General features: G+C 34.3%; 4 protein-coding genes across 6 annotated transcripts; 3 read left to right on the top strand and 1 right to left on the bottom strand.

The window, feature by feature from the left end:
* Positions 1-1,038: 1,038 nt before the first annotated feature.
* LOC105955635 (Pentatricopeptide repeat (PPR) superfamily protein) lies at positions 1,039-6,159 on the top strand. 2 transcript variants are annotated; one of them, XM_088820037.1, is made up of 3 exons: positions 1,039-1,137; positions 1,299-1,366; positions 1,437-6,159. In XM_088820037.1, exons 1-3 carry the CDS (start codon positions 1,054-1,056, stop codon positions 3,238-3,240), a joined length of 1,956 nt encoding a protein of 651 aa, XP_088676163.1. In that variant the 5' UTR covers positions 1,039-1,053; the 3' UTR covers positions 3,241-6,159. The 2 variants fall into 2 exon arrangements, with proteins under 2 accessions (XP_088676163.1, XP_012834854.1); XM_012979400.2 differs by lacking the exon at positions 1,299-1,366 and having other exon boundaries at positions 1,045-1,137.
* Positions 3,389-6,098, bottom strand: LOC105955634 (Tetratricopeptide repeat (TPR)-like superfamily protein). Its single transcript, XM_012979398.2, has one exon. It carries the CDS (start codon positions 6,096-6,098, stop codon positions 3,597-3,599), a length of 2,502 nt encoding a protein of 833 aa, XP_012834852.2. The 3' UTR covers positions 3,389-3,596.
* Positions 6,160-6,943: 784 nt separating the features above from the next.
* LOC105955637 (leucine-rich repeat receptor protein kinase HPCA1) lies at positions 6,944-15,573 on the top strand. 2 transcript variants are annotated; one of them, XM_012979401.2, is made up of 19 exons: positions 6,944-7,333; positions 7,691-7,811; positions 7,899-7,970; positions 8,045-8,119; positions 8,489-8,560; positions 8,662-8,823; positions 9,019-9,093; positions 9,196-9,267; positions 9,385-9,456; positions 11,103-11,171; positions 11,292-11,366; positions 11,456-11,527; positions 11,669-11,803; positions 12,426-12,895; positions 13,126-13,278; positions 13,399-13,538; positions 13,718-13,937; positions 14,071-14,306; positions 14,956-15,573. In XM_012979401.2, exons 1-19 carry the CDS (start codon positions 7,252-7,254, stop codon positions 15,460-15,462), a joined length of 2,880 nt encoding a protein of 959 aa, XP_012834855.2. In that variant the 5' UTR covers positions 6,944-7,251; the 3' UTR covers positions 15,463-15,573. The 2 variants fall into 2 exon arrangements, with proteins under 2 accessions (XP_012834855.2, XP_012834856.2); XM_012979402.2 differs by lacking the exon at positions 8,045-8,119 and having other exon boundaries at positions 7,186-7,333.
* A 1,773-nt stretch (positions 15,574-17,346) lies between these two features.
* VAT1 (VALINE-TOLERANT 1) lies at positions 17,347-22,094 on the top strand. The gene is made up of 12 exons (XM_012979405.2): positions 17,347-17,708; positions 18,174-18,387; positions 18,654-18,737; positions 18,854-18,922; positions 19,106-19,189; positions 19,544-19,711; positions 20,298-20,381; positions 20,507-20,611; positions 20,743-20,865; positions 21,156-21,308; positions 21,596-21,661; positions 21,843-22,094. The coding sequence occupies exons 1-12, from the start codon at positions 17,467-17,469 to the stop codon at positions 21,924-21,926; spliced, it is 1,476 nt and encodes a 491-aa protein (XP_012834859.2). The 5' UTR covers positions 17,347-17,466; the 3' UTR covers positions 21,927-22,094.
* The last annotated feature ends 202 nt before the right edge of the window (positions 22,095-22,296 follow it).

The raw sequence follows: 22,296 nt of genomic DNA, 5'->3' as shown, positions 1-22,296 counted from the left end.
TAGTTACTTAATCAAATCTACGATTCAAATCCACCCGATATAAATAATCAGGTGTAGCATCTAACTCCCCGATAGTAGTAATACAAGTGAGGAAGGTTATATATAGATCCAAGATTTGAGTATTTGATTAGAGGATTGTGATGTAGCATAAGGAAGGGCGAAATGCATATAACTTAAAGTAGGAGGATTTATTTACACTTCTAGTCAGATTAAAATCAGTTCTAAAAAAAACTTTTCTCTTGTCTCTTGCCCAAAATACCCTCACAATATAATTCACATCAATTTCATCCAAAATGTCCCAATAGCAAATATTGCACTCCGATTTTAACAAATATATAATATTAACTCCCATTTTTACATTACGATTAACTCGGATGGAATCGTCACATGCGTCTTCGTATGTGATGTCTGTTTGGCAGTTAAACATGAGGTGTAGTGATATCTCATTCTCTTCCTCTATTTATATCCCAAAATTCTTAATTCCATAAATTCCATTTGAACGTAAACCCTACTCCGCAAATTTTTTTTTTGTCCTAAAATTGCGTAATGCAAGGATTCACACTTCACCTTTAATCGCACATATTAAGTGATGCAAGACTTTGAATTTTATATGAGATTGAGAGAGAAATCTGGTGGGCGACTTGATGACATAAGAAAGAACATCGGTATTCTAGGGTTTCAATGAAAGAAATTTTGGGAATTTGCGTGAGATAAACAAGGGAAGAGAATGAGGTGTTCCATCTCGATTTTGATTGCCAAATGGACGTTGCGTGACGATTCCATCGAAGTTAACCGATAAAACTTGACGGCCGAACAAAAAATTATCAAAAAATGGCAAGTTTGATGACTAATTCATGGTGGTGAAATTTTGAGGACTAAATTCATTTTAGTTGTCAAATATATGGACCAAAAGTACAATTAAGCGAGGTTTCCAAATCCGGATCCACATCCGCATTTAATCCGAATCCGATTTAATGGGTTTATTCGACCCGACCCGACCCGATTTACTTGTGGTTGACCCAATTTGGACTAAATAAAATATCTGAAACACAAATGAAGCTTCTATTCCCACTCCCGCGGTCTCTCTCTCTCTCATTTCGTTTTCTCTCTCTAGCTCAACCTCTCGAGCAGCACCAGGTTCTCTCTCCAAATCTCTCTCTCCCTCCTTCTTTCCATATATATACTTAATATGTATGTATGTATGTATGTATGTATGTATGTGTGTGTCTGTGTGTGTGTGTATTTGTGTTATAAATTTTACACAGTTGCAGATATTTTAATCCTTGTGCGTGGTTTAGGATTGGGATTGGTTGCTGTTCAATTTGAATTATCACGATAAGAAATTCAGTTCAACAAGTCATTATAAGTGTTGTATAGTTTCAGAGATTTTTTTTTAATCTTATCTTGTTTTGATATGCTTTTCATTTCGGTTGTAGGAAGGGGCAGAGTGTATATATACCTCAGTATCTTTGTGGAATCAAACAACAAAAATCTTTTTCGATGTTCTTACTATCGTATATCTCCCCATACAACGTCCCTTTTCCGAATCAGTGTCGCTCTGTATCGGCATCTCATGGTAGCAAAAACGAGCTTTTACGTAATAGTAATTGTAATAGTAATAGTAATAGTACGGCCGATCAGCCGATAAACTCCACCACAGTTGGCAATTGGCTTCAACGTTGTTCTAACGTTCGCGAGATTAGGGAAGTGCACGCTGTTGTTGTTAAGCGGTTGAAAGATCCGTTAGTGTTTGTCGACAATAACTTGATTAGTATGTATGTGAAATTCGGAGATCTGGCGGCGGCGCGTAAGGTGTTTGATGATATGTCTGAGAGAAACGTTGTTTCCTGGACTGCAATGCTTAATGGCTACCATAGGCATGGTATAGATTACGAAGCTTTGAGGTTGTTCATTGAGTTTGTTAACAATGGTTTCCGTGGGAATGTACAGACGTATGCTTGTGTTTTGAATTTGTGCGGCAGGAGCTTTGATAACGAGCTTGGAAGGCAACTGCATGCTTGTGTAATAAAGAGTCGGTTGAGTAATTTAATACTAGATTGTACTATTTTGCAATTCTATTCCCGATGTGGTGATTTGGACAGCGCTTATGAAGTGTTTGACAGAATGCAAGAAAGGGATGTGATTGCTTGGACAACCATGATTACAGCTTGTTCACAACACGGACGGGGGTACGACACATTTGCCATGCTGTCACAAATGTTGTACGATGGAGTTGACCCGAACGAATTTACCGTTTGCAGCGTGTTGAATGCTTGTGGGGAAGAGAAAGAACTAATATTCGGTGAACAACTACACAACATTGTTATCAAGAAGGCGTACGATTTGGATGTTTATGTTGCAACTTCATTGGTGGATTTGTATGCTAAATGTGGGAAAATCGAGAAATCGAGAACAATTTTTGATGGAATGAGAAGAAAAAATGCGATCACTTGGAGCACTATTATAGCAGGGTACGCTAGAAATGGCCTCGGAGGAGAGGCCATAAGTCTCTTCCGCACGATGAAAAGATTAAAAATGTTTGCCAACAGCTTAACCATGGTTAGCATACTCAGAGCCTGTGGTTTGATTAGGTCAGTGTCGACAGGTAAAGAAGTGCATGCGCAAATCTTCAAGAATTTTTCACCAAGCAATATTTTCGTGGGAAGTGCACTTGTTTGGCTTTATTGTAAATGCGGAGATTACGTTTCTGCATCTAAGGTGCTCGAGTATTTGCCTGATAAAGATGTGGTTTCATGGACTGCGATGATTTCTGGTTGTGCTCGGCTAGGTCACGAGTATGAGGCTCTTGAGTATTTAAAGGAGATGTTGAGTAAAGGTGTAGAACCGAACCCTTTTACTTATTCTTCAGTACTGAAAGCATGTGCGAAACTGGAAAATATAAACCAAGGTAAACTCATCCATTCCTCCATAAATAAGAGCCCTGCATTGTCGAACGTGTTTGTAGGCAGTGCTTTGGTTCATATGTATTCAAAGTGTGGGCATCTTTCGGAGGCAGCTCAAGTGTTTGAGAGTATGCCCGAGAGAAACTTGGTTTCTTGGAAGGCGATGATTGTAGCTTATGCGAAAAACGGGCAGTGTGGCGAGGCTTTGAAGCTCGTGTATCGAATGCAAGCTGAGGGAATTGGGGTAGATGATTACATCCTCTCGACTGTTCTTACAGCCTGTGGAGATTTTAAGTGGAATAACGAGTCGTCGTCAGAGCATTGTTTGCAGTCTTAAAAGATTTCGGGGAAAAAAAACAGAGTATGATTTTGTAGGTACGGAAAATGAATTTCGAAGGGCAGCTCAGTTTTTTGAACTTGGGGATTTGTTCGACTCGGTTCATGTGTGAAATCTCAGCTCGATGGAAATATGTATGAGGTCGAAGTTTGTAAAGTAAATATTCGTGTATAAATCAATTGCAGTTCATATCAGCGGAGTCAGGTTCATTTTTCTCCATCACTCGATTAGCTTAAACATTTAATTCAAAGTCATGACCGTTTCGACCTTCGTTTGTACTTATATCACACGATTTTCATACACATAACACAACTCAATAAGACAAAGCACTTCATCCGAGTGTAAAAGACAAAAACCTAAGAAGAAGAAGGATCATCTTTATTACATCTCATCATAGAAGCCTTCTTGTACCTAACTTTCTCAATCTCCTTCTCGAGATAATCAAGAACCGTATCGGTCACATGATTCGGCGCACACCCATCATCCAACATCTTCCTCAAAAACTTGTAAGCATCCTTTAACCGTCCGGCCTTACTATGCACCTCAATGAGCGTATTATAAGTCACCACATCGGGGTTTATTCCACTACTTTTCATTTGCCCAAAAAGCTCGTTCGCCTCATCCAACCTCCCATCTTTCCCAAGCGCGTTGATCAACGTATTGTACATCACAATATCCAAATATCCGCCTTCTTCCCTCAATTTCTCGAGAACCGAATTCGCAAGATCGGCCCTACCCATTTTCCCTAGCCCTTGGATGATCACGTTGTAAGTAGCTACATCCGTCGGATTTACCGTTTCACCCATCGCGTGTAGGACCCCCCAAGCCTCCTTGAAGTAGCCCTTTTTCACGAACGAGCTCATGATCGAGTTGTAAGTGTAGCTCGTGGGGTCCACGCCCATGTCTGTGAAAATCTCGAATAGCTTACACGCCAAACTAAGCTTCCCCTTAGCCAAGAAAATTGATAAATAGGTATTTACCATGTCTATATCGAATGAATCTTCGCCTTTAGCCATAACTCTTACCCCTCTAGACATCGAAAAAGATTGCGAAGGAGTATCACGAGAGACGAACTTATTCGCCAGCTCATCCATGTACGGCGAGGATGACCACTCGTCCTTTTCAACCTCCACACCTTCACAGTGGGTTTCGGAGGATTTCGCAAGATTCAAAATCTCGGCAATATTGCTAATTGGGGGGAAAAATGGAGTGAAGTCCCGTTTTTTGCTCTGTGGGCTTCTCAATGAAGCTTCCATTGATGACTTCCACTTGAGAAGGGAAGAAACCAAATTCCTATCTCTAATATACTTCATCAGCCCTTCGGTCGAATCCCACTGGCCCCGCCTGTAAAGTGCACTCAAAAGTGAAGTAATCGTAACCAAATCGACCACAAATCCACGAGCCTCCATTTCCTCCACCAATCGCACCGCTTCTTCGAGCTGATCTTCCCTACAAAGCTGCAATACTACAATGCTGTAGGAAACACCGTCGATAAAGTTGTTGCCTTTTCTCTTCAAGTCACAAAACATAGTATACGCAGCTTCAGCCCTCCCGTTTTTGTACAACCCGTCTATGAGAATATTATAAGTCCAGCACGTGGCTCTCGCACCATCATCATCCGCCATTTTCTCAAAAAGATTGCACGCTTCGACCAGCTTTCTTGATTTCAGTAATCCGTCAAGAAGTGAGTTGTAAACAACCGTTTCGGTTTTTATACCGTTGTACTGCATCTCGCTGAAGATTTTCACTGCCTCGTTTATTCGGTAAGATTTACAACACCCCTGTATGAGAATTCGGTAAGTGAATGCATCGGGCTCGTGGCCTGACGAAGCTTTAAGCTCCTCCCATACAATGAGGGCATCTTTAACTTTGCCAAGCAAGCAAAGAACATGTATTAGGCTGTTGTACGTACACAAATCGGGATTTAAACGGATGTTTGTTTCCCGCTTCATTTCTTTGAAGAGGTTTAAAGAAGTAGACAAGTCACCCCAACATCCTAGCGTGTGGATGCATATGTTGTAACCACATCTATCGAGTGGGTAAAGCTTCGTTTTTCGGAGTTTGGCGAAGACTTGTTTGAATTCGTCTTTCATGTCGGATTTCTTGAGAGCGACGAGTAATTCATTACAGGCGATAGCATCCGGGATTTCGGAGGAAGAAGAGTCCAATAACTTGAGGAAAATGGATAAAGCTATGGATATTTGATTCTTTCTTATGAGAGCTACAATGACAGGGCTGTATATATCAGGGCTGAGTGAGGTTGTTTGAATCAAATCTCTTTCCACACAGTCCAAAACTTCCAGAGCCGAATCATACTTGCCGGATCTGATGAAGCTGTTGAGAATCAGTTTAAGAGTCGGCGAATCGAGCGCCGCCGCATCGCCGCCGCTCGCCATCGAGGCGACGAGTTCGAGAATGTCGCTGTGGTGGTGGCGCGGGGAGAGGCAGATGGATTTGAACATCTGGTAGTAGGTGCCCGCCGAGTGTTTGAAGTTGGGCCTCAGAGAGCACCATCGGAAGAAATCCAACTTCCTGGCGGCGTCGAGGGAGCCGCGGCGGAGAACTTGGAGGACGAGATTCTCCGACAAGGGAATCGAGTCGGCGTCCTTCTCCAGAGAGTGGATTCCGCCGGGCTTCGACAGAGTTTTAGCTATGGCGGCAACTATTAGCAGGTTACCGAGCTCCGATGCAGTTCCGGATACGGCGCCGTTTGTCGATTTTGCTGCTGTAGTAAACCTAGATTTTGGGCAAAGGGGTCGTCGGAGAAAAGAGGCGGAATGGTGGAAAAGAGCCATTCTTTTTTCTCTCCGGCCATGGCGCATTATCCGTATACAGTAGTAGGGTAACAACTTAATCATGACGTACTACCGGCGAAGCCCTTGACGGCGGCGGCTCCGCCTGCTACGGCGGCGAACAGGTCCTCCATGGGCTTTATTTATATCTCTGGCCCAACACATAATATTTATATTTGCATTTTCATTTTCCACTAGATTTTATTATATTTTCATTTTGAACGCACTTATGGTGTGATTTTTCACGGTTTTCTTTTCATTCCAAGATTTTTTTTTTCGAAAAATGTCGATTCTACCCTTGCAAACGGGAAATTTCTTTATGTTAATATTTGAAGGCAAAAAAATTTATTCTTCTTAAATAACACCTTCACAATTCTTTAGTATTACCTTTACTCTTCCGAGGGTAATTTTTGTCTTTAAAAAGTAACATAAAGAAATGTCACGTGTGCAGGGGTAAAATTGGCATTTTTTGAGAAATATTACCTGTAGTAAAAAGGATTCCTTGAAAAATCACACCATCAAGAAGTCGGTGTAGGACTGAAACAAACGTTAGGGTAATTTTGATAATTACGGATTGATGGTCGTGTTTTTTGTAATTTAGCCTAGCTTCAGGGGATTTTCATAATTATTTACCCTAATTTCTTTTTCACATACATTACTTGGAGTGGGGACTGGGGAGCAGAGGAAACTGTAAAACACAGACTAATTAATTAACAACTGCATGCCCAAGATATCATAATTAGTAACTAAATTATAAAAATAATAATAGTAATAATTAAAAAAATAAAAAAAATAATAATTAGTTACTATGTTCATACTGTCATAATTGTAGAGTGCTAAACAATTAATTATTTAAAGCAGTTGATTTTTTTTTTTTCAGACAAGAAAAGTGGGCTCTTGTCTTCTAAGGCAAGTTTAATCATTTCTAGTAGCAAACTCATTTTTTCAACCTTTTCCTTTTTTTTTCTGCACTTTAATTACTATTCTACCCACCTCTTTCTATTTTTATTTATTTATTTTACATTATATATATTTTCTTGGTGTAATTTCTCTGTGTAGTGTAGCAATAGTGGTGGTTAAATTCTGTGCCAAACAATGATTGCTAATCTGGGATGATGGTAATATCTATCTGAGATTTTTAGTTATCTCCCTTGACAAGTGACCTGTTCTGAGAGAGAGAGAGAGAGAGAGAGAGAGAGAGAGAGAGAGAGAATCAGCTATGCGGCGGCTGTTCGTCTTGTCTCTGCTGGTTTTCTGTCGATGGATATATGTTAGTGATGCTACGACCAATCCACAAGATGGTAAATATTCAGTCTTTACTACTTCCGTCGCAGCTTAGCGACGATATTTCCGTTTCGTCGCGAAGGTTTTGATGCAAAGGCGGGATTTATACTTTTGCGACTAATGTGGTAGAAAACGTCGCCAGAACTGTGTTTTGGCCTAGTGAACATTTTCAAGAATGTGTACTCGTGTGTGCGTTTCTCCGTGTGTGTTCGTGTGTATATGTATTATATATATGTATATGTATGTATGTATGTATGTTGCATTGCATCCCATTCTAATTAGGGACTTAATTTGTTGCAGTTAATTTATTGCGTAAAAATTCTTCTGACTAATAAACGTAAAAAAAATAAAAATTGTTCGTCTTTTTGATTCAGCCGCTGTGCTCCGATCACTAAAAGACCAGTGGGGGAGCACGCCCCCTAGTTGGGATAAATCCGACGATCCTTGTTCAGATTGGGAAGGTGTTGCCTGTGACAAATCAAGAGTCACTTCTCTGTAAGCATATCAAATCCCATTATTCATACATAAACTTTTTTTTTTTTAATTAAATATACGAAACATCATTGATTTTTTTGTGTGCAGCGGCTTATCGACAATGGGATTAACCGGTAAAATGAGCGGTGACATTGGAGGCCTAACCGAGTTAATCTCGTTGTAAGTTCTTCACCTTTCAAGATTACAAGCTATACGAACATAAATAAATTTCTATATATATTTTTTTTCTTCAGAGATTTGTCGTTCAATCGTGGCCTCAGCGGTTCGTTGTCTCCTAGGCTTGGAGATCTGCATAAACTGACCATATTGTAAGAAAAATTTAATAGAAATTCATCGTAAAGTTCGAAAAAATAAATAGCGGAAAAATCCCTCAAGTATGCACTGATTTCACATTTGGCCCCTCATGTTTTAAATATTCAACGTTTTTAGTCCCTTTCCGTCAATTTTACGTTAAAAACTAACATAATCAAACGTGTTCGCATCACTACCTTAACTGACGTACTAACGGTAAATTGACGAAATGACCAATAGTGTCAAATTATTGAAACACGAGGGACCAAATGTGTTTTTTTGGAACATGGGGATCAAATGTGGAATTGTTGCAAACTTGGGATGAAAACTGTAAATTTCCGAATAAATAGCTAACATAAGTTTGTTTTGGCATATGTTGTTTGCAGAATTCTTGCTGGATGTAGTTTTACTAACAGCATACCAAGTGAACTCGGAAATCTTACGGAGCTAACTTTTCTGTAAGAACTTACTTATATATATTTTACGGCAATAATAATATTTAATTTTTATTCGATGAATTCGTGTTTATATTTATACGTGAAATGTGAATCGACGACAGAGCCCTGAATTCGAATAACTTAAGTGGCGAAATACCGGCATCTCTGGGTAGACTTTCGAAGCTGTATTGGCTCGATCTTGCGGAAAATCAGTTGACCGGTCAAATACCCGTTTCATCGGCTTTCGGTCCCGGATTAGACCAACTTAAAAAGGCCAAACACTTGTGAGTTATTTTATTTTATTTGCAAATCGACAGATCAGATCAGAAGTAACATTCTCGATTTTCCGAAAGTTAGAAACTATTGAATCACAATAGACGGAACTCGATTTTTTTTTTTATATACAAATACTAATAATGCATTCTTTAATGAATATAAAAGCTTAATTTATATATAATTTCGATTTTTTCGGTGTGCAGCCATTTCAACAAAAACCAGCTTTCGGGCGAGATTCCGAGCCAGCTTTTCAACTCGGACATGTCACTGATACATGTGTAAGTCAACGCCAAAAACAAACATGTTCTTCGATTTGGTCAATGATAATTCCGTTCTCGATTTTTCTTCGTTTAATTCCTATTTTTTAAATTATTCGGCAGACTATTTGACGGTAATAACTTCGAGGGCAGCATTCCCTCTACAGTTGAACTTGTACAGACACTTGAGGTTCTGTGAGTAAACTCATCATCTTACAACTTCATCTCGATTTTATTTTGTATTTTCCCAAACGAATAATTTAACGTCGTTTTTTTCTTTTCTTTTTTTATTTTTCCGATGCATGTATTCAGTCGGCTTGATCGAAATTCACTGAAAGAAAGTGTTCCATCAAACCTCAACAATCTCACTAACATCATAGAATTGTGAGTATATATCTTTTCAAGAAAATTCACTATATATAGCCTTTTTTTTTGTCTATTATTATTATTATTATTATTATTATTATTATTATTATTATTATTATTATTATTATTATTATTATTATTATTATTATTATTATTATTATTATTATTATTATTATTATTATTATTATTATTATTATTATTATTATTATTATTATTATTATTATTATTATTATTATTATTATTATTATTATTATTATTATTATTATTATTATTATTATTATTATTATTATTATTATTATTATTATTATTATTATTATTATTATTATTATTATTATTATTATTATTATTATTATTATTATTATTATTATTATTATTATTATTATTATTATTATTATTATTATTATTATTATTATTATTATTATTATTATTATTATTATTATTATTATTATTATTATTATTATTATTATTATTATTATTATTATTATTATTATTATTATTATTATTATTATTATTATTATTATTATTATTATTATTATTATTATTATTATTATTATTATTATTATTATTATTATTATTATTATTATTATTATTATTATTATTATTATTATTATTATTATTATTATTATTATTATTATTATTATTATTATTATTATTATTATTATTATTATTATTATTATTATTATTATTATTATTATTATTATTATTATTATTATTATTATTATTATTATTATTATTATTATTATTATTATTATTATTATTATTATTATTATTATTATTATTATTATTATTATTATTATTATTATTATTATTATTATTATTATTATTATTATTATTATTATTATTATTATTATTATTATTATTATTATTATTATTATTATTATTATTATTATTATTATTATTATTATTATTATTATTATTATTATTATTATTATTATTATTATTATTATTATTATTATTATTATTATTATTATTATTATTATTATTATTATTATTATTATTATTATTATTATTATTATTATTATTATTATTATTATTATTATTATTATTATTATTATTATTATTATTATTATTATTATTATTATTATTATTATTATTATTATTATTATTATTATTATTATTATTATTATTATTATTATTATTATTATTATTATTATTATTATTATTATTATTATTATTATTATTATTATTATTATTATTATTATTATTATTATTATTATTATTATTATTATTATTATTATTATTATTATTATTATTATTATTATTATTATTATTATTATTATTATTATTATTATTATTATTATTATTATTATTATTATTATTATTATTATTATTATTATTATTATTATTATTATTATTATTATTATTATTATTATTATTATTATTATTATTATTATTATTATTATTATTATTATTATTATTATTATTATTATTATTATTATTATTATTATTATTATTATTATTATTATTATTATTATTATTATTATTATTATTATTATTATTATTATTATTATTATTATTATTATTATTATTATTATTATTATTATTATTATTATTATTATTATTATTATTATTATTATTATTATTATTATTATTATTATTATTATTATTATTATTATTATTATTATTATTATTATTATTTATTTATTTTTAATATTTTTATGTAGGAATTTGGCTCATAATATGCTGTCTGGTGCATTACCAAACCTAACTGGAATGAACTCCCTCAATTATCTGTAAGAATTACACATTTTTTTGCTAGCAAAATAAATAAATAAATTAAATTAAACTAAACTCATAATTTAGTGAAGAAACAACTCTCGAGTTCATCACACGCATTTGTCGTTTTTTCGCAGGGATTTGAGCAACAACTCTTTCAAGAAATCCGAATCACCTCACTGGTTTTCGACTTTAACTTCACTTACTACATTGTGAGTATTCAATAAATTACCGACGGAAAAAATAAATAAACGTTAATTTAAACATGTTTTTTTTCTTCTTTTTTTGTGTGTGCTTATAGAATGATCGAATACGGACCGTTGGAAGGATCGGTCCCACCCGAAATTTTCAGTTTACCTCAGATTCAGCAAGTGTAAGTTGTATCTATCTATCTATGTGTAGTAACATTATTTTTTTGGCATTGTTAAATTCAAATTAAATAAATAAATAAATAAATAAAGGATCATTTAAATTTCTGATTTCGAGTGTATTAATTCTATACATTCTTGTACAGAAAACTGAAGAACAATGCATTTACTGAGAAATTAGACATGAGTGTCAACATCAGCCAACAACTCCAACTCGTCGATTTGCAGAACAACGACATTTCGTCACTAACGATCGGCTCGCAATACAAAAGCACTTTACTGTAAGAATTATTTGATCAAGAAGATATCTTATAGAAACATATATATGCAGACATTATATGATAATTAAAAAAACATGGGTAAATTACTAAAACCCCCTGAACTTAGGTTAAATAACGAAAAACACTCCCACCTATTCGTAATTACCAAAAAACCCTTGAGGTTTGTTTCCGTCTTACACCAACCTCTTCCAGTGTAACTTTTCACGGAATTTTTTTTATTACAGGGAATAGACTTTACGCAATTTCAGATATTTTCTTTTATTTCTCACCTATTTAATAAAAGTATAATAGACTGTACACATTTTCTGTTAAAAAACTCAATCAAAAATCAATCAGACGGACGTGTGGGGTGTTTTTCGTTATTTAGCCTTAGTTCAGAGGGGTTTTCGTAATTTACCCTAAAAAAATGTATATTTCTTTAATTGCAATCTTTTGGGGGGTGTTTATGTCTTTTTATGATTGGTCCAAGAGAAAAATCTGAATTGAGTTTAGTGTGCTTCTAAAAAACCATAAAACAGAGGGATTTTTGCTAGTTTTGTTTAACATAGGGACTTTTCTATAGTTTGCAATAAATTTAGTGGTACAAATTGCAATATACTAAAAAATATGAGGCCTTTTACAGATTAATTGGAAATCCGGTGTGCTCGGCTTCATTAGAAAACACAGTCTACTGTCAAATCCAGCAATCGGCGAAGCCTTACTCCACCAGCTTCGCAAACTGCGGCGGCCAAATATGCACCGCCGATCAGAAACTCGACCCGCAGAGCTGCGGCTGCGCTTACCCGTACGAAGGCACACTGTACTTCCGTGCACCCTCGTTCAGAGATTTGTCGAACGCAAGTTTGTTCCATTCGTTAGAAATGAGCCTTTGGGTGAAATTAGGGCTTTCTCCCGGCTCCGTTTCTCTGCAGAATCCGTTCTTCAATGTCGACGATTATCTCCAATTGCAGCTAGGGCTTTTCCCCTCGAATCAAAAGTTCTTCAACAGATCGGATGTTCAGAGGATCGGATTTTCGCTGAGTAATCAAACTTACAAGCCTCCGAAAGAGTTTGGGCCTTATTATTTCATCGCTTCGCCTTACGTTTTCGGAGGTAACAATTTAGGGTTTGTTTTATTGCATTCATGATTCATCCATGATGAAATTCTTTTTAGCAAACTACCCCTAAAAAAAATGAATCATAGGGGAGTTTTTTGGCAATTCGATATAATTAGGGGTGTTGAATGCAATAAACTTGGTGATAAGATATGTGGTAACTTTTAGTAGTTACATTTCGACATGTAGTTTTGTAACTAAGAGAATGTAGTACCGGAAAATTTTCAGGCGAAAATGGGGGTGGCCAGATCAGCAGAGGGGTGATTGCCGGAATAACGAGTGGATGTGCATTGGTGGTGGTGGTGCTAGCGGGATTAGGGGCTTACGCTATTAGGCAGAAACGGCGCGCGGAAGAAGCTATTTCACTGAGCAAGCCGTTTGGTGAGTTTTTACCCGTGAAAATGAGGGGTAAAATAGTTTATCCTTTTTTTTTTTTTGAAGAAATTGGATATTAAACGGGAATATTTGATAGTCGAATTCTTGATTTGATTCTTGTGGCAGCATCTTGGGGCCCGAGTGGGAAGGACAGTGGAGGGGCCCCACAGCTAAAAGGAGCAAGATGGTTCTCTTATGATGAGCTCAAGAAATGCACTAATAACTTCTCTCATACCAATCAGCTTGGCTCGGGTGGCTATGGCAAGGTTTGTTGCTTAAGCCATTGAAATACACACACACACACTGCACACACGCGCTCATGGTATATATATATATATATATATATATATATATATATATATATATATATATATATATATATATACACGCACACCCACACACTCATCTTTGTATACTTGCATGTTTTTGTATTTCTTGATTTCAGGTGTATAGAGGGGTTGTGTCAAGTGGACAAACAGTGGCAATAAAAAGGGCTCAACAAGGTTCCAATCAAGGCGGGCTCGAGTTCAAAAACGAAATCGAGTTGCTCTCGAGGGTTCATCACAAGAACCTCGTTGGCCTTGTAGGGTTCTGCTTCGAACAAGGTGAACAAATGCTGGTATATGAGTTCATGGCTAATGGAACACTCAGAGAAAGTTTATCAGGTAATCTAATTAATCTCACATTTCACATTAAAATCATCCCAAAAAAGCAAACATCAGCAGAAACAAACAATGCATGCTAATATATATTGTTGGATGATAATATGCGTATTGTGATATGTATTGTGACTGACAGGAAGGAGTGGAATAAATCTGGACTGGAAGAGAAGGATAAGGATCGCGTTGGGGTCCGCTAGAGGAATAGCGTATCTACACGAACTGGCGGACCCACCTATAATTCATAGGGACATCAAATCGACGAATATACTGTTGGATGAAAATCTCACGGCTAAGGTGGCTGATTTTGGATTGTCTAAGCTTGTTTCAGACAGTTCTAAAGGGCATGTTTCCACTCAAGTAAAAGGCACTCTGGTAAGCGATCACAGCCTATGCAGTAGGGGTGTAAATCGGGACGAATTTTTCGAATTCCATCAACTTTGATTAGAAAGTTTCTAATTTAGAACGATTTTTTCATTCGATTTCTAAAATTTTGATTTTCGATTTTTTTTTTCAATTTTTTTGGATCAGAATTGGAAATATTTATGAAATTTTCCATCCTCCAGTTCAAAGTTTCTAAGTTTAGAATGATAGTTATTTTTTTCGATTTCTAAAATTTCTATGTTCCGATATTTTCCGTCAAAATTAAAGTGATATATGAAATTCTGATTCTCGACCCAATCTTAATTTCTGAAAGTAATTCTATTGTTTTTGAAATTCTGTTCTCGAAAAATTACATTTATAACATTAATAAAATTGTGTATCTGAATAAAGTTTCTCAATTTTAATGATTCTGATCCGAAAATTAACAAGTTGAAAAAATAAAAAGATTCCATTCCAATTTCTAATTTTGTCAAAGAAATTCTGTTTTACATTTGATTAGTTTCTTACTTCCAAAAAACTCAAACTTTTCCCAAAATATGCTAATTCTCATCCGATTCGTTCAATATCCACATCTAGTACTCTATAGTCATTGCCTCGTTTGTAACTTCATATTTATCTCGAAAATTTGAATTATTTTCAGGGCTATTTAGATCCGGAGTACTACATGACACAACAACTAACAGAAAAGAGCGACGTATACAGCTTCGGCGTAGTAATGCTCGAGCTCATCACAGCCAAACAACCCATCGAGAAGGGAAAATACATTGTTCGCGAAGTGAAAATAGCATTCGACAGAAACGAGGACAGATACTATGGATTAAGGGAAATGATGGACCCCACCATAAGAAACACACCAAGTCATGACCTCATCGGATTCTTAAGGTTTGTTGAGCTGGCAATACAATGTGTTGAAGATTCGGCTTCGGATCGTCCGATGATGAGTGAAGTTGTCAAGTCCCTCGAAGCTATATTGCAGAATGACGGCATGAATATGTCAGCCTCCACGTCAGCATCTTCGTCTGCAACTCTTGAATTCGGAGCTGGTTTGTGTAATAAAGGTGCAATTAGATCACATCCTTATAATATTAATGGTGCTTTTGATTATAGTGGTGGGTATACACTTCAAGGTAAAGTTGAACCCAAGTAATATAATTAATGGGACAATATATATATATAAAACTATATTTTACTTATATATATTAGTTCTTTAATTTTTTGAAGATTTTTTAGTGAAATATGAAGAATGTTGTTTTGCTAAGTTGTGTTGTGTGGATGCGTTATTGCAATTAGTATCCCTTGAGTTATATGAATTGTTAAAAAATCACCCCATGTAATTTTTACTTGCAAAACCCCCCCTATGATTTTTTGTTTTTTGCAATTAGTACCCATGCTTGTTTAGGGGTTGTGTGCTAACTCATAGGGAATTTTTTGGCCAATAAAATAACATGTGAGTTTTTTTAACAATTCAAGCTAATACAAATGTACTAATTGGAATAAGGGTAAATTACGCATTAATCCCCGATGTATGTTAAAATAACTTTAAAGTTTATGTTGTATAATTAAAGCCACACCCATGGAATAATTACTAGAGCAAGATTTTATGTCATGTGGGTCGATATGCAATATATTTGTTTTCCGTGGAGCCGCTAATGCTATTATATACGGAAAATTATAAATCTTATATAAAATAATAAGGGTTTTAAGAAATATTTAGGAGAGCCACGTCACCCCCTAGTTCTATGTTGTTTTTGCCACTTACTGAAACTAATAGTCCGTAACAACTCTAACGGAATAATTTATCCAATGCATTATTTTTTAGGGTTGTTTGTAATTTCCGATACTACATGGACCTTAAAATTATTTTACCGTAGCTCAGGGGTGTAGGTGTAATTTGCCCTTTTTTGAAATAATATGGATGCCCCATTAATTACCCAATTGAAAAATAAACCGGGTCTAGACTCTACCGTAGAGTGTAGCCGCCCCTCCGGGTCAGCCTTTAAAATATCAACTCCAAGTGGGAGACCCTTTGAGCTTCAACAATGTTAATCTCACCCACAAGTGTACCTCCTCTTCCAACAACTAACTAACCTTGAATATATGGTTATTATATTATGAAAATATTGCCAAAAATATATTAATGTTTCACAAACATATGTGCAAAAACATATTTTGACATAAGCCGGTGGTAAAAAATAATAATAATAAAAAAAAAAATTAAAATCGACATTTTTTTTTGTATTTCTACTTTATTATTGAATGTTCGTAAAACTAGATTTAGAGCCCGTTTGGCTAAGCTTATCTAAAACATTTTATAAGTTCGTATATCTGATAAGATGTTGTAGGAATTGATAAGTTGTTAGATATTATTTTAAAAGTTATTTTTTAAGGTGTTTGGATATATAACTTATAAGCTACTTTTAATTTTTATAAGTTTGTTCAAGTGTTTTGAAATAAAATGTATGATTATCGCTATATGACAAAAAAGTACATGACATTACATTTACCTATCTTAAAATAAGTCGTATAGTACACCCTCGAGAGTAAAATATAATTGTAGTATAGTACAGCCTCGAGAGCAAAATATAATTACACCTACGTAAATAATTGAAAGTTGTATAAAATATTTACGCTCTTGTTATATTTTTATCTAAGTTCGATTTTGTCCTCTTTAATTATTTAAAATACTTATTTCTATTTGAATTATTAACAAATTGTTTCAATATACAAATCATAACAAATTTGACATCCGTGCATCGCACGAGTGATATACTAGTTTTTATAAAATTTTAGTATCAAAATCTATAATTACTATTTTCATTTATAGGATGTTTTAAAATATGATTTTTATCTTATTTTATAATTTATAATAGCAAATCATTTTAAAAGTCTTCTTAATTAACTAATATAACAATATGATACTTTTGTAAATATAATTAATTATTTATATATAAATTATGATATTATTATTATTATTATTATTATTATTATTATAATATATTATTTCCAGATTTAGTTGTTCAATAGATTTATGCCATATTGGGCGACTGTTAGCATTTAGCTAGCCAGCTTAAACTACAGTTTTTCTCTATCCCTGTGTTTGGAACCTAGAATCTAGAGAGAGAGAGAGAGAGAGAGAGAGAGAGAGAGAGAGATGGCGACGGCGGCGGCGGCGGTGTCACAGTGCCCAATCACCGGCGTAGAGAAGAAGAAAAACCGACTACATTTCAGCAATTTAAGCAGCAGAGTTCAATTTGGGGGGATTAATTTCAGGAACCACAAGCAATTACTGTTAGCCAATGCAGCGGTTAATGGCGGAAGCTCGGAAAATGGCGGTGCTGTTTCCGTCACTCGGAGCTCTTCTCCTTCTCCGCCGCCTCCCCCTGCTACCACTCGGTACATACATTTCGCGCGCGTCTGTCTGTGATTTTACTGTGCATGGATAAAATGATTTATTATTAAATTTTGTTTTAATCCTGAAAATTGGTTGGTGGCGTACTGTTTAATTGATTTTATTTATTCAATCAGGTGTTTGAATTGTAAGATTCGCTTGTTTTGTAACCCCAAGTGGGGTTTATTTAAGTAGTATGATTGTTTTCCTTTTTTTAAATTTCTTAAAAGATTTCTCTGTTTTGTAGTGATTGGCTTGGATTATTGATTTTGGCATTTGGTGGATTAATATTTAAACAAGATCGTGCTTCTCTGATGGAAAGAATATCTGTACTTTATTATGTTGTTTTTTTCTTAGAACTGTTTGTTGGTTTGAGGTTATATATTTAATTTTCCAGGAATTCAAATTTAATCTTGGGATATTATATTGTTGTTGGTAGAATATTCACGGAATTTGAATTAAAATCTCAGGGCAAAACGTCATACAATCTCAGTATTTGTTGGGGATGAAAGTGGTATAATAAACAGAATAGCCGGTGTGTTTGCTCGTCGAGGCTACAATATTGAGTCTCTTGCAGTTGGTCTGAATCAGGACAAGGCTTTGTTCACCATAGTTGTGTCTGGAACAGAAAAGGTTTTGCAACAAGTCGTGGAACAGCTCAACAAGCTTGTGAATGTCTTAAAGGTATGTCTCTACGTGTGAATTCATAATGCGATTCGATAATATAGTCCAACATACTTTCATTATGTAGAGCTCTTTTGGTTGTTTTCAAGAAAATTTATGTTATGTTATCTTTCGGTTAACTATCGGAAATTTATGTTGTGCTATGGGATTTATCTGTGTACAAGCACAGGCGGGGAAGCAACTTGACTGTAGTTAATGATGCTTAATAATGAAAATTGTGAGGGTTTTATTGTTTAGTCAATCTGAGGCATCTTTTCATATTCCAGGTAGAAGATTTGTCGAAAGAAGCCCAAGTAGAACGTGAACTAATGCTAATAAAGTTGAATGCAGATTCTAACACTAAAGGCGAAGTATGTGGAAGTTTTCCTTTCCTTTTTGTTTTAATTTTTTTTTTCTTTTTCAGGTTGGCTGTTCTTCTATTTTATCTGATATGTCTGTTGTTTTTATGCTTGGACTTGATTTTCAGATTATGTGGTTAGTAGACATCTTCAGGGCAAGCGTTGTGGACATATCAGAACACACTTTGACTATCGAGGTTAAGATTTATTTTATTTTCCATGTTTCTTTACTGAAGACTTGTATTATTTCACAATTGTGGAGCTAGTTATCTTAAATGTCATCCTCTAGTCTACGTTCGTGATTGGTGCATTTATCTTGGATCCTATCATTTTGTAACCTTATGCTATAATTCAGAGATTCTTGCTTCTGGCTGATATAGGTCACTGGAGATCCTGGAAAAATGGCAGCTGTCTTAAGAAACCTCAAAAAGTTTGGTATTAAAGAACTTGCAAGAACTGGGAAGGTATATCATTTATTTGGTTATGTGCATTAAGCCATTAACTGATAAACATACGAGTACGATTCTTACTTTTGTTTGAGCTTGACTTTAGCTATTGTATGGATGATAATTTCTGCATTGGGGGGTGGTGGCATGGATGTGGGTTAGGAGGATTATTCCATAACATAGTATTTGGAGTCTGGCAAAGTATTCCTAAAGGCCCACGCGTGCCATGATTTTAGGAGACTCCCTTATTATTCTTTAGTCTAAAAATGTTAAATATCTTCAAAGTATTTGTCCTTATCCCCCAAATTTGTAGTAGCTAATAGTTTTAAGTATATCTCTATATATGACTTTTAAAATTAATGGCACTTATAGATTGCATTGAGGAGGGAAAAGATGGGCGAGACAGCTCCATTTTGGAGGTTTTCTGCAGCTTCTTATCCAGATCTTGAAAGAACTGTACCCATTGAGGCTATTTCGGACGTTGCTGCTAAGCAAGTAAATGTTAAACACACTAATGGCAGCTTTATTCCTTCCTCGGGGGTACGTACTCAGAGTTAGTGTCTTACACTATTTATGTAATTGTGCATTTTTCTTATTCATTGCCTCTAAATGATCAGGGCGTTTGAGTTAATTTCAACTTTTGAGCATGAATCTGGTTCACATTAATAACTGTTCCGATTTTCAAAACATGGAACTGTTCACCGCAGTATCTTTTTTCCTTTGTTTTTGACCATATAAATTGTAAATCAAATTTAGCTTGGGTTGGTAAATGTTTACAATTTTATGCTTTGCCCCGCCATACAGCTTTTTCATTTTGGCGATTGTCAGTTAAACTCTATTACACCTTGAACTCACTGTCGTGTTAAGAGAAAAGTATTATTTTCCACAAAGAAATGTCATTCCACAATTGTTCTGTTGTCTAATCGGTTTGGCTCTGTTGTGCAATCATAAACTGTTTTGTTAGTGTGAAATCTGTAGTTTGGTATTTGCTATCCTCGGAACAGATGCTATTTAATGGTTAATGAGTGTATTAGGCAATCAAAATTTTCACATTTATTTTCTCCACGAGTTGCATTTTTCATTTAAATTGAGTTTCATGTGAATTAAGATATGTTCGTGATTGAAGGGTGATGTTTATCCTGTCGAACCTGACGGTGGCTTCTATAATCGAATTCTTGATGCTAACTGGGGAGTTCTCTACGATGAAGATGTAAGAATTTTATATAGTCATTTATTCATATGCTGAAACTTTTAACGTTCATGACTGTGATAGTATTGACTTATGTAGATCATATTTAAAAAAAAAAACGTTAAACTTTTGTTCTAATGCAACAGTCAAGTGGCCTTCAATCACACACTTTATCCATGGTCGTCAACAACTCCCCCGGAGTTTTGAACTTGATAACTGGTGTCATATCTCGAAGAGGATATAATATTCAGGTCAACTTGGTTCAATTTAATGCTCTGCTTTCGTTTACTGTAATATATATTAGAATCTTACACGATTTGCTTCATTTCCATGAAGATTCTCCGATTGTTGCCTAAATTAATTTGTGTGAAATTATGTTCAGAGTCTTGCTGTAGGCCCCGCAGAAAGCGAAGGGATTTCACGCATAACAACTGTTGTTCCTGGAACAGATGAAAGTATTGGAAAATTGGTTCAGCAATTCTATAAGTTGGTGGATATTCATGAGGTGAAGGATTTTCGTTTTCTCAGTTCTGAATTATTTAATAAGCTTTTCTGAATAAATTTTACTTCTCCCATTACGTAATTGGTGCCTTGAGATATATTACACTCTTCACAAACTTATCGTTTGTAGACTTATTGTTTTCATATTTGCCTCAACTAAATTTTTCTAACTGCTACAGTACTAGCTGATTTATTTCTTTATGTTATTTAATTTCTGAAAGGTGTTTATTTTTCCCATTTTTAACGAGAGACAAAAATAACTAACGAAAGAAATACATTGATGAACTGTTTCAGGTTCAAGATATGACACACTTGCCATTTGCCGAGCGTGAACTAATGCTGATTAAAATTGCTGCAAATGCTTCTGCAAGAAGGGATGTTCTTGACATAGCGAACATTTTCCGGGCTAAACCCGTTGATGTCTCTGATCATACAGTGACATTAGAGGTAATAGCTTTCTTTCGTCTCTCTAATTTAACCACTAATTTATTAATTTCTGGTGCATGAGACTGTTGCAAGTGTACTTGCTTTTGTTAGAGGTGGGGATATGTATTTTGTTTCCGAGTGACGCTAGCATGCGTGCATGATTAGGTTTGTGGAAAAAAGGAACTAAAAAGACTGTATTTACTTGTAACATTCTCAACAAATTAGTTGTGAAATTTATGAAGTCGGAATTTTCCTGTGGTGCGATTTGTAATTTTTTATGAATGAATATTTCAATTTATTTCTTCCAGGTGACGGGAGATTTCAATAAAATGCTTGCACTCCAGAATTTGTTGGAGCCTTACGGTATTTGTGAGGTGCGTTTTCCGAAATAACATCCTAATCGACTTTTTCCTTGCATGACTTCGATTTCTTAAGTATCATTTTGATTGTGCCAATTAAATTGAAATATTGTGTTTGAGAAACCTCGACTTGCGAAAATTGCTGTGTCACATTCTATAGATTATTGTAAAATTGAAATATTTCATTTATATCAAGGTGGCTAGGACCGGAAGGGTGGCGCTGGCTCGGGAATCTGGCGTAGATTCCAGATACCTCAGAGGATATTCTATTCCCTTGTAATAACAAGTAATGTATCCCTAATTTTATCTTTGCTTCTTTGTTTTCTCTCTCTTAACTTCCCACAAGCAAGAACTGCTGTTGTTTGTACAACAATAATAATAGATTTAGGCGAGCACCGTCGTCTCTCATGGTTTCTGATTCGTCGGAATAAAGAGATAGTTCCGAAAATGTTATTCTTGTTCTATTACTGATTAGGGTATATCACGGCCAACCTCCTGAGGCAAGGTCAAATTACGAAAACCCCCTCTTGTTTGGGTGATTACAACCACTCCTCATCTATGAATCTTCTTACACGTCAAATTCAACAAAATCTTCTTGATTCAGTGGAATGTTCTCTAGTTTGTACTCGTTTTGTGAAAAAATGGAGTTT

This window comes from Erythranthe guttata, chromosome 6 (assembly GCF_056151865.1).
Source record: "Erythranthe guttata isolate IM_541 chromosome 6, IM_541, whole genome shotgun sequence".
In the NCBI taxonomy this organism is placed as follows: Eukaryota; Viridiplantae; Streptophyta; class Magnoliopsida; order Lamiales; family Phrymaceae; genus Erythranthe; species Erythranthe guttata.
The sequence above is the reverse complement of the archived record's forward strand: the minus strand, read 5'-3'. Positions and strand labels throughout refer to the sequence as shown.